This window comes from Staurois parvus, unplaced genomic scaffold, assembly GCF_062004578.1.
Source record: "Staurois parvus isolate SC_StPar_1 unplaced genomic scaffold, SC_StPar_1.0 ptg000187l, whole genome shotgun sequence".
NCBI classification, from domain to species: Eukaryota; Metazoa; Chordata; class Amphibia; order Anura; family Ranidae; genus Staurois; species Staurois parvus.
In genome coordinates, this window is record NW_028317983.1 from 4,792,000 (window position 1) to 4,803,046 (window position 11,047).

The 11,047-nt window shown below is 43.2% G+C and overlaps 1 protein-coding gene across 1 annotated transcript in view; it reads right to left on the bottom strand.

The window, feature by feature from the left end:
• SQLE (squalene epoxidase) overlaps window positions 1-10,091 on the bottom strand; it is a 36,428-nt gene extending 26,337 nt beyond the window's left edge. The window contains exons 1-4 of the mRNA XM_089677512.1: window positions 9,483-10,091; window positions 6,047-6,299; window positions 2,984-3,164; window positions 2,485-2,581 (exon numbers count right to left, since the gene is read on the bottom strand). Coding sequence (XP_089533638.1) covers window positions 2,485-2,581; window positions 2,984-3,164; window positions 6,047-6,299; window positions 9,483-9,737 — 786 coding nt within the window. The 5' untranslated portion in view covers window positions 9,738-10,091. The remainder of the gene's footprint in view (window positions 1-2,484; window positions 2,582-2,983; window positions 3,165-6,046; window positions 6,300-9,482) is intronic.
• Window positions 10,092-11,047: the final 956 nt, after the last annotated feature.

An 11,047-nucleotide genomic window follows, 5' to 3' on the forward strand; every position in this document is an offset into this window, starting at 1 on the left:
GGAGTATTAAAAATCAACAATCTGCTATAATTAAAAATGTCATATATAAGAACATCCCTCACTTGTGTACGTTGCTACAGAATTATTCCACCCTAAACTCACATTAGCAGACATTGACCAGTTTGAAGGATAATAAAGTACAGCCTTGTGCACAGTGACACCTCGAATTGACTTCTGGCTGCTTTAATCTCAACAATGAGATCTGGGTGTCTAAAGTATCCAACTACTTGCAGATGTCACAGACATTACAATAGAGTTTAATTTTCTCTTTACCACTTTTGTAATGCAGGAAACAATAAAAAAACAGCAAGACTCTGTGACACGGTAAGAGGGACTTCAACAGGGGCAAAAATTGTCTGCTGATGTCCGCAAGAGATATAAAAGTCAGCGGGTGATTCAGACAACAGGATCCTTTCCTAACTTAAATAATTAGTTATGGGTGGACTGGCCCTTATTTTACATTACAATGTTACATTTAAACAACTTTTTAATTTGTTGACTATTACATATAAATTGGTTAATAGTGATGTGCTTTAAGGCTAGGCTCACATATGTGCGGGTGGTGCCGCTGCGGATCTGCATAAAAATCCGTGCACCACCCGCACAGAGGAATGCAGACCCGCAGACGGGTGACAATTTTAATGGCAGGCCGCCCGCACTGGTAATCGCAACCGCACTGGGAACAGAGGCTCCCGTGCAGGCTGCGATTTCCAAAGGAGTGCAGAGACTTCTTCCCTGCTTGTCCTGGGGCACGGGAGTCCACACGCACAGATGTGAACCAGGGCTAAAGGCATAGTCTATCTTTTGAAATAAAGTAATAGTGCACCTATTTGTAATTCCTACAGTGTTCACCTGATTTGGATGTAAATACCCTCAAATTAAAGCTGTCAGTCTGCAGTTAAAGCACAGCTTGTTCGTTTCATTTCAAATCCATTGTGGTGTATAGAGCCAAAAATGTTAGAATTGTGTTGATGTCCCAATATTTATGGACCTGACTGTATATTAAAGGATAAGTTCACCTATTCTGACAGGTCTGCAGGAGACCTGCATGGCATCAGCGATCTACTGATCACTTGTGCAATGCTTTCCAGGCTCCTCCAGACAAAAATTATAAATGCACATTTTTTTTACCTGCAAAAAATTGCACATATATTATTTTTGTCAAAAAGGTGAACTTATCCTTTAATATGAGAAAAAAAAATATTTTTTTTTTTTTGCATTAGAGCCTGCAGAGCATTGCAGCCATGATCAGTGCATCACAGGTGTAATGCACTGGCTCCTGCAGATTTTTCCTCAAGCCCCAAGAAACAGACCTTCAGTTATAGGGCTGGAGGAAGATAAAGTGGAACTTCACTCTCTCAATCAAAAATGACTATTTTGAATCCTTATGCTGTTAGCATTAGTAAATAGATAGGAAAGTATATCATATTTACTGGTTTTAAACTGTTTTTTACATTTTTTTTTATTTACTTCCTAGTTTCCATGCCTAGGCAAATGATGTCATACTTCCCAGGAGTCTTCAGGAGGGGAGGGTTTTCTCAGTTAAGCACATCCTTCTGCCTGCATGCTTGAGCTAAGAGCAGATGAATTCGAGGAAGCAACTGCTACATGAATCATCTGCCCTTACTCAAGATGACCATGGCCAGAAAGGCTAGGGGGTATTTTTGTAAGTGGTTTCTCAGCAAAATAAAGCATGGAGACATGAATGGATAGGTGAGTTTGCTTTGAATATGAAAAGCGAATTAAATAGAAGTTTTGTCTTGTGGTACAATTGTTGTGACATTGCTGCACTTGTGCTCCATTGAGATCTATGAGCCCAAGGCTGCTTTTGCTGATGTGACTTGTAGTCTTCCATTCACATATCCTGTGAATGGATTTGGGAATTAATGATGTGGCTGTGCTGGTGGAGCCACATACACAGCTGCGCTGAATTCAACAGTAAACAATAGAACCAGGTAAGTTGGAGAGGAGGATTGTGAGGTTGGGGAATGAAACCACATTTCATGTTACACCCTAAATATGGCTGTAACATGGTATGAAAAGTGGACTATACTTTTATGGTGCCTTCAGCTTGCATTTAAGATCAGTTCGAGTTCGAGAAACTTCTGAGTTCCTTCACATTTGCATCTGACCTGTAGTTTACTTCCTTCTGACATGCTTTAGACCTCCTTCTAAGCTGCTTTTGCATTCCCATTGACTTGTATAGGGAGGAAAGCAGTTTGGACACAAGCTAAAGCCCATGAACACGTCCTTAGGTTGTCTAGAGATGGTCTGATAAAAGGAAGTGATATGCTCATTTAGAACTGCAGTGACAGCAGTTAGCAGATTTCTTAGCTAGCACTTTCGATCCCTAGATATTATCATCACACAGATTTTCCCAACCCAAGAGAAGATTTATTTACAACCAAAGTAGAACATCATGGAGGGGCACAAGGGCATTAGATTTGTCTTAGGATAGGAAAGCTTCTCTTTTTCATATCATACCTTCACATCCCCTGTTTCTTTGTCCCTGTACTGGACTCCAAAGATGGCGTCATCTTCTTCAATTAATTGCAGAACTGTCCCCTCAATATACCGAACGCTAAAAAAGAAATCAGAAGACTAACAGAATGGAATGGAATCCTCTGGCCCCATTTTCCTCCTGGGCTAAGAGTTAAAAAGCTAACTAGAGTTAGAAAGCTTAACAGATATTTGTGTCTTTCTGCCCTCACACGTGTCTACCAGGGGCGGACTGACCATTTGAGCACTCGGGCACTGCCCGAGGGCCCAGGGTCCGTAGGGGGCCCCATGAGATGCCCCTGGTACCTTTTTCATAGGCTTTTTTGGGTGTGGGCAAGGACACAGGGGCCCCATGATCCCCTATTGCCCGGGAGCCCCATGACTTGTCAGTCCGCCCCTGGTGTCTACAATCATACAGATCAGTTCAGAGGGAGTTGCTATTTTGTAAGCTCCACCAGTCACTGCAAGAGAGGTCTACACTTACTTTGGCTCAGCCATGGCCATCTTGCGAAGCCCCATGATGAAGCGACCATGGTGAAAGGCTCTCCCACATTGTAGCTGGTCCTTCTCATTCTTTGGATAAGGAATCTCCACTGCTGCCTTACTTTCAATGTCATGGACAACATATCCATGTACGACATGAGCATCCAAACCTTCTGCTGCATCTGCAAATATATCACACTGTAATGAGCCACACTGTCATCATATTTTATCAGAAAATGACAGTATTTGAAGATGCTACAGTGCTTGTGTTGATAATATGCAAAGGATCTCTATTTCTATTACACCATTAGCAGAGTAACTCTGATTATTGGCAATAGATAGGAAATAAGAGCTGTTACAACGTTAGGTTAGGCAGAACATGGATCTAACCACACGTTTGTACCAACATATTATACCAAAGAATGAAAGGAATACATATTAACATGGTAAAATAGGTTTCAATAATATTGCTTATTATGCCCACGAGCATGTAAACTCCCCTTTGGCCATCTTGTGACCTTACCCTCATTTCATTCCTCCAAAGTAAGACAATGTGTTAATTTAGGAGGACCCCACCTTTGTTTCCCTTTCAGTGTTCAGTTAAAGTGTTACAAAACCCAGGACCCCACATTCACAATATCCGGTCTCCCACAGTACCCACAACATCGAGATGCTATTATATTAGTAAATGTAAACTGCTAACACCTTTTCTCATCAGCAGTGGATTCTATCAGTGTTCAGCAGAGCACTGGTTAAAGCATGTAGAAGGAGTTTTCATTCTCCCCTATTAGACTGCAGGACCCCTGATCCTCGGTCTGGACAATGCTGATTGGCCCTGTGCTGATCACATGCATTCGCCCACAGAAAAAAACCTCTCTAGCAATACACAGCAAACTGAGCATGTGCAGCTTGCCCCCAAGGCTCTGTTATATCAGCAGATGGATTGGAGACAGTAAAAGAAGGAGAGGATCAGAGAAGACAAGGTCAAACCCCTTAGAGGATTAACCCCTTAGGTTCAACAGTGAGTATAACAAGCATGCTTTACTGCATATACAGACTGATTTTACTGTTGTGGGTTTAGTAACACTACAGGTGGCCATATATGTTTCACTCCTGTCCGCTGCATCACCTTTGCATAATGATGGTGGCCACGTTCTCTAGCTGATACAAGGGTAATAATTTGAGATCCATTGTGACCAATACAAAAATATTGAATTCCCCAAATTTTCAGTGGCCACCCTGATTTGATGAGATCCTGTGATCAGGAGATAAACTGATTGGCTCCTGGTTTTACCACACTAATGAAACCATAAAAAATTGACCATACACAAGTAGAATTTTTTTGAAAATGTTTGTTTTCTAAACACTCATTCAAGTTTCTAATAGTTTGTTAGGTTAAACTGACCATCATTTTTGACCATAGTGGCTAGAAAAAGCAGGAAGGAACATGTTTCTTGAGCGAACACAATTCTAACTGTGGATATGGTTTTAGTTTAAGAAATACTGCACAATGCACACAATAAAACTGTTTACTACAGTATGTCTGGGATTCCATTCAAGAAGAAGGTCTGGACAAAATTTTAAGTCTTTCAAACAAAATGAGTTGATGCTCTGATGGTCTCATCAAATGCCATGATGAACAATTTTCACAATTTCCGTGGGAACATTCATACAAAATTTTACTCGTGTATGGCCAACTTTAGGCACTCACTTTCTACTACTCTGATCTCCTGCTGTGATTAGTGCCCAGCCCCTTTGAAATCATCTGTTTCATCTGGTATGCCTTAAAGTGTTATTAAAGGCATTTTTATTTAATAACATGTATATTTACCTGCATTGTGCAGTGGTTTTAAACAGAGCAGCCCCAATCCACCTCTTCTCGGGTCCCCTGCCAGCGCTCCTGTCCCCACCTTCCTACAGAGTGCCCCCAGAGCAAGCACCCTGCTATGGGGGAACCCAAGCAAGATTGCTCCTGAGCCGCTGCTCTGTGTGTCCATTCACACACAGAGGTGCAGCTTGGCCCTGCCCCCTCCCTCTCCTCATTAGCTCACTGGCTGTGATTGACAGGCATTGGTTCCCACTGCTGTCTCAGCCAATGATGAGGAAGAGTCTCCCTCTGCTCTCGTGCACATCCCTGGATTGCGATGGGGCTCAGGTATTAGGGGGTGCTGCACACAGAAGGTTTTTTTTTTAGTTTCATGCATAGTCAGGAGCATTCAACTTGCAATTGAAATCAGTTTAGGATCCAGTTTAGTGAAGTTCCATCCGAATTCCTTTACAGGTGCTTCTGACATTCTTCTGACCTGCATTTGACATTTCTATGCTAATTCAAGCTGTTTTTGCATTCCCACTGACAGTAAGAAAAGCAGATCTAGCACATTAAAAATGTCCATATACAGTACGTGTCCATATAGCATTCATAGTGTCTTTTTCGGTAAATGTGGTCCGCCTTTCCAACCCCCGTGTCATCTTCTGATCTGATGTACGACTTGACAAAACTCCTCAATTTGACCTCCTTAGCACCATATTGGCCAGTTTGTTTTTTTGTCTCTGGCCTGTTTCCAACTCTCATTCTGGCCCAGCTGTTACCAGTCTGGAAATGATTACAGCAATCCGAAATAAGGATCCATTAGGCTCATGGGGACCCAAGAACTAGAAAGCACATCAAAGTTTCTAGGAATAGAGGCTGTACTAGACAGAGTGCTACAGTATCAGGTCACTTGGAAGAATGCCCTCCTTACAGTGAGGGTCAGAATGCCATCCTTACAGACAGCCAAAAAGGTGGCTGGTGTCATGCCCATGACTCTACCAAGTGGCATTAGATCCAGAAATAACCAGGCCCTATAATATGGGAGGTCAGTCAGCCACTCCTCATACAACCCCCAGCAACCTCTGGAGGAACCCTGGTTAAATGGCTGGTTTGAAGAGATCAGAATAATGAGAAATTACCTTTGAATTGATGCCAACAGTCTACTGTTTGACTGGGGGTGAATTTTTGTTTTTGGTCCAAATATGTTAAGACCAATCATCAGACACCTCTCAGCTTTCATGTATCTTCACTTACCACCAAGGCCAAGGTCTTTCAGGGCCTGATAACCTCCTGGCTGCAGTAGCTCCCCCACTATACGATCGGGTTCCTTCAAGTCTCTCTCTATGACGACCACTCTTCTGCCATCTCTAGACAACACTGTGGCCAGTGCTGAGCCAAGCACTCCAGACCCCACAATGATGACTTCCGGCTCATCGCTTGTCATGGTCCCAGATACAGTGGCTCCATTTGAGACTACAGACCCATGAATGTTGTTGTCCGTTTTGCTCTGCAAAATAAAACCACATAATACAATCATACAGATATTATTTTCTAAAGGACACGCACTTCTCTTTCTGTACTTACAGACATCTCCAGTCATTAGCAATGACCCTTATTTATCAAACTGTGCTTGTTGAGCTTGGCAGCCAATCAGAATTTTGTTTTCATGCCTTCTTACCAGCTACCCTGTGTGCTAGTTTCTGGTTGTTCTTGATTTACCTGTCGACTCAGACTGCCCAACCCTACTTGTGTCTCCTGCCCCTATTGGAGATGCTGCCTGTTCCTGATACTCTCTTGCCTTCCTTGACCTCAGCCTGGATATGGAACACTATCTTGCCTCTTGTATGCCTCAGTCTCACACTAACTGTTCTTCTGCTTGCTGCCTGCTTTGACCTTTGCCTGAACATTGACTATGCCAACTTTAACCTCTGCTTGAACCCCAACCTTCTGCTAATTTGTACAGTCATTGTAGTCACTCTGTTCCCTTCCTGGGATGATCCTGAGGGCTGCATCTTGGTGACAGCTCCCAGCAAAGTGCCCTGGGGGCCACTATAGCCACCTGCCCATCATTCCTTGCAGGGTGCTCTGGCAAAGACCAAGTTATCACTTAGATTCCAAGTCTTGGGTGAGCCTGCGTTACCTGTCAAGGGGGTCAGTTGTAACATTGGGACCTCCATCAGACACAATACATGGACATCAATACCTGCATAAATCATAGCAATGTATATAACTGTGATCCCTAATCAATATCCTCAGATACTCAGAATGCTATCTTATTAATTATGTCAATGTCTGTCTTCAAATGACCAAGAGATCTGGAAAAAATGGGCTACAGTGTGTAGCTGTAATGGAGCCTTGGATCTACTATAAAGTATTTACAATTATAAAATAGATAGATAGATAGATAGATAGATAGATAGATAGATAGATAGATAGAGTAGAGCAGGGTGATCTATATTGCAGTATTATAGATAGATAGATAGATAGATAGATAGATAGATAGATAGATAGAGGGATAGATAGATAGATCATGGATAGATAGATAGATAGATAGATAGATAGATAGATAGATAGATAGATAGATACAGAGAGTAGAGCAGGGTGATCTATATTGCAGTATTATAGATAGAGTTATAGATAGATAGATAGATAGATAGATAGATAGATAGATAGATAGATAGATAGATAGATCTCTAGAGAGCAGGGTGATCTATATTGCAGTCAGGGGCGGACTGACCTTTTGGAAACTCGGGCGCTGCCCGAGGGCCCGGGGTCAGTAGGGGGCCCCATGAGATGCCCCTGGTACCTTTTTCATAGGCTTTTTTGAGTTTGGGCAAGGACACAGGGGCCCCATGATCCCCTATTGCCAGGGGGCCCCATAAGTTGTCAGTCCGCCCCTGATTGCAGTATTATAGCTGAAGAATTGACAGGAACCCCATCATAAGAGAAACACAGTGGGCAGCCATTGCTGATCTCATGACGCTAGCTGATCTCTGGCTTCAATACTTTCACATTACAAACAGCAAACACGTATGCAGCCAGGTGGGTCATAATTCCTGGTTTAGGAACAGTGACTCAGGCAGCACTGACATCACTGGATCAGCATGACAGGCAACTACCGTAGTCTATAATAAGTGACATTAATAGCCGCCATACTTTAGTCATGATAGGTTTTATTTCACACCATAACATGGCAGCCTGCAAAGCAAATAAAAAGCATCCCAGGGATGTGCACACTTGTCAAATGTCAGTATGGGTGAGGGGAGATCCGAAGGAAATGTAATAGGATGTAATCTAGCAGAGGAACTATAAAATTATTTAGAGAAAATGTATCTCTTTATGTAAAGAGAACATATAACAAATTTCACAGAATATAGCGATAATAATAAAAGAAGAAGAGAGAAAAAGAAAAAAGGAGAATATTAACAAAAAAGTAGTAAGGATTGCTTATACTGAGCGAGTTATGTTATCACTCCTATTGAATATTCTGTATTTCAGGATCTAGGATGTCCTCATCCATGCTCAGTTTATACTAGTGTAATGTGATTTTGGCATTATTTTCAGTGTGATTCTGTACTGCAACTTTGATGCAACTTGGTTGCATTTTTGCATATTCTATGGGAACAGATTGCACTGTAAGTTGTGCCAAAGTAGCACAGGAACCTTTTTCCAAAATCACACCATACTGAGTCACGATGATGTGAATGGGAACCATTGGTAATGATGTGATTTCCCTTGTCATGCGATTCTGAGTAACACAAGTTGCATCAGAAATCACATTAGTGTGAACGGAGCCTTACAGCGTGAAAAGTGTGATGTGACCTGTAGTAAGAGTGTTCTGTGGTGTAATGTATGACTGGCATGTTACAATTCACCTGGACCTTACTAGCACCTTATGGTAGAAGCTGAAGCCTGTGTCATGTACAGAACAGCATACAGTCTGGTGTTTGTAATAAGAACTGTCTGTGATGTCCACCTGCTACTAACAGAATTCAATGCTTGAGCTTGAATATGATTTGGTTGCTCTGCTGCAACACAGAAAGTTTTTATTTCAGACTTGGCAGATCAGCTTCAATGTACTGCCTTACAGTAGTGAGTTAAATTACGATAGATAGATACATATATAGATACATAGATATATACATAGATTGAGGGATAGATCAATCGATCGATCATGGATAGATAGATTGATCTATCCCTCAATTGATCGATCATGGATAGATAGATAGATAGATAGATAGATAGATAGATAGATAGATAGATAGAATTATGTATTGATAGATAGATAGATAGATAGATAGATAGATAGATAGATAGAACAGATAGATAGAACAGATAGATAGAACAGATAGACAGACAGACAGACAGACAGAATTATTTATTGATAGATAGATAGATAGATAGATAGATAGAATTATTTATTGATAAATAGATAGATATATAATAGATAGATAGATAGATAGATAGATAGATAGAGCGATTTATAGATAGATAGACAGCTACAAATAGAAAGATAGATTTTTTTATAGATGGATAAATACAGACAGATATCCATATATAAACCCATCTAGATAAATACAGATATTTTGCAATACACAGACAGACCTCTAGACAGATCAATAGAGAATGATGGTGGGACAGTGAACAAGAAAAGTCTGTATGGAAGAGAAGCCATGCCCCCCCCCCTTACCTTCTTGCCCCCCTGTATTCCGGGTTCCCCCCGCTGATTTTGAGGGCCGTTCAGGTTGAAGAGTCTGGAGATAATCCCGGGGCCCCCCTGTTTCTGGGCCCCCCAGCGGCCCCGGTAGCGGAACAAAGACAGCAGCAGGCCGGCGGTGCAGCACAGCACCACGGCCACCATGACCTCCAGCCGGGGGGAGCTGAGCAGCTCATCGCACTTCTTGTAGACGTAGGTGAAGGTGGCCACCCCCAGGAAGGTCCACATGGTCTCCAACACACGGATCCAAGCCCCCCGGACACTCCCCTGCGCTTCCAATAATGTGATATTAGACGTAGGAAAGTCACACACAACTAAGGAAATGAATGTCACAAAAATGTAAAAAAAAGTTCTATACTATAAATAAAAAGGTAAATGGCAGAAAAATGTACACATTTCAGGAAATCAATAAATAAATGGATGAGTGCTTGCTGATAGAGGCGGCCGGGTGCCAGGCATGGAGCATTGCAGGCAGCTGCTGGCAGTCCAGGTGAGTTGCTGTGAGCTCACACCTGCCAGGCAAGCCTCTAGTTTCATGCGGAGGGGAGTGTGCACAGCCTATCATGCTGGATCACCAGCTGCACTGGCCCCTCCCCTTCACACACACCTCTCACTGATGGAGGGATGTCAGAGCAGCCGGCCGGCTTCGCCAATCCCCATCCACTCTGCAAAGGATGCAGCACGCAGCCTCAGCAACCAGAGGCGGAGGTTGCCGAGCAACCAGACCTTGCCATCACACCCCAGGGCGTGACTCTATATATTGAGGCGTGTTTTCGCGGCGCACGGGATCCTAGCTTCACGCCCAGCGCTCGTTCGCCCAATCGGAAAACGTCGCTAAGGTGAGCAGAGCTCACGCTATGCCGAATGCAGCCAATGGGAGGGGTCGAGCGGTTCGCTGCAGACAAGTTCGTCAGCGCTTGTAGCTGTAGTGCGATGTGACGTCACGGGTTGAGTGTGGCGGGATGGCACGGAGTCTGAGGGGGCCTTGATGGGAGGGAGAGTCGTGCCGAGAAGTCGTGCTTCCGGTGTGAAGCGAGGTACACGCCATAGTGATAGATAAAAACATTTCCCGGCATCCCTCAAACATCACATTATAAACCAAACCTGGTTCCTACAAGTCAATGAACGTCAAGAGTTACTGTTCACCATGTCAGGCAACTGACAACTCATGGGGCCCCCGGGCAATAGGGGATCATGGGGCCCCTGTGTCCTTGCCCAAACTCAAAAAAGCCTATGAAAAGGTACCAGGGGCATCTCATGGGGCCCCCTACTGACCCCAGGCCCTTGGGCAGTGCCCGAGTTTCCAAATGGTCAGTCTGCCCCTGCACCATGTACAACTTTATTGACACAAAACAATAAAATCAAACAAAACATTGATATTCCCTGATTTGGTCCCCATTTACAGCTCCGCGGTGTGATTTCACGAATTGTTACACGCATAAGGCAGCCCATTCATTTCAATGGGCTGCCCTACGCACAGAAAGCACGCCAAAGAAGCACCTGCACCCTATTTTGAAGTAGACCATCTCGTGTTTTTT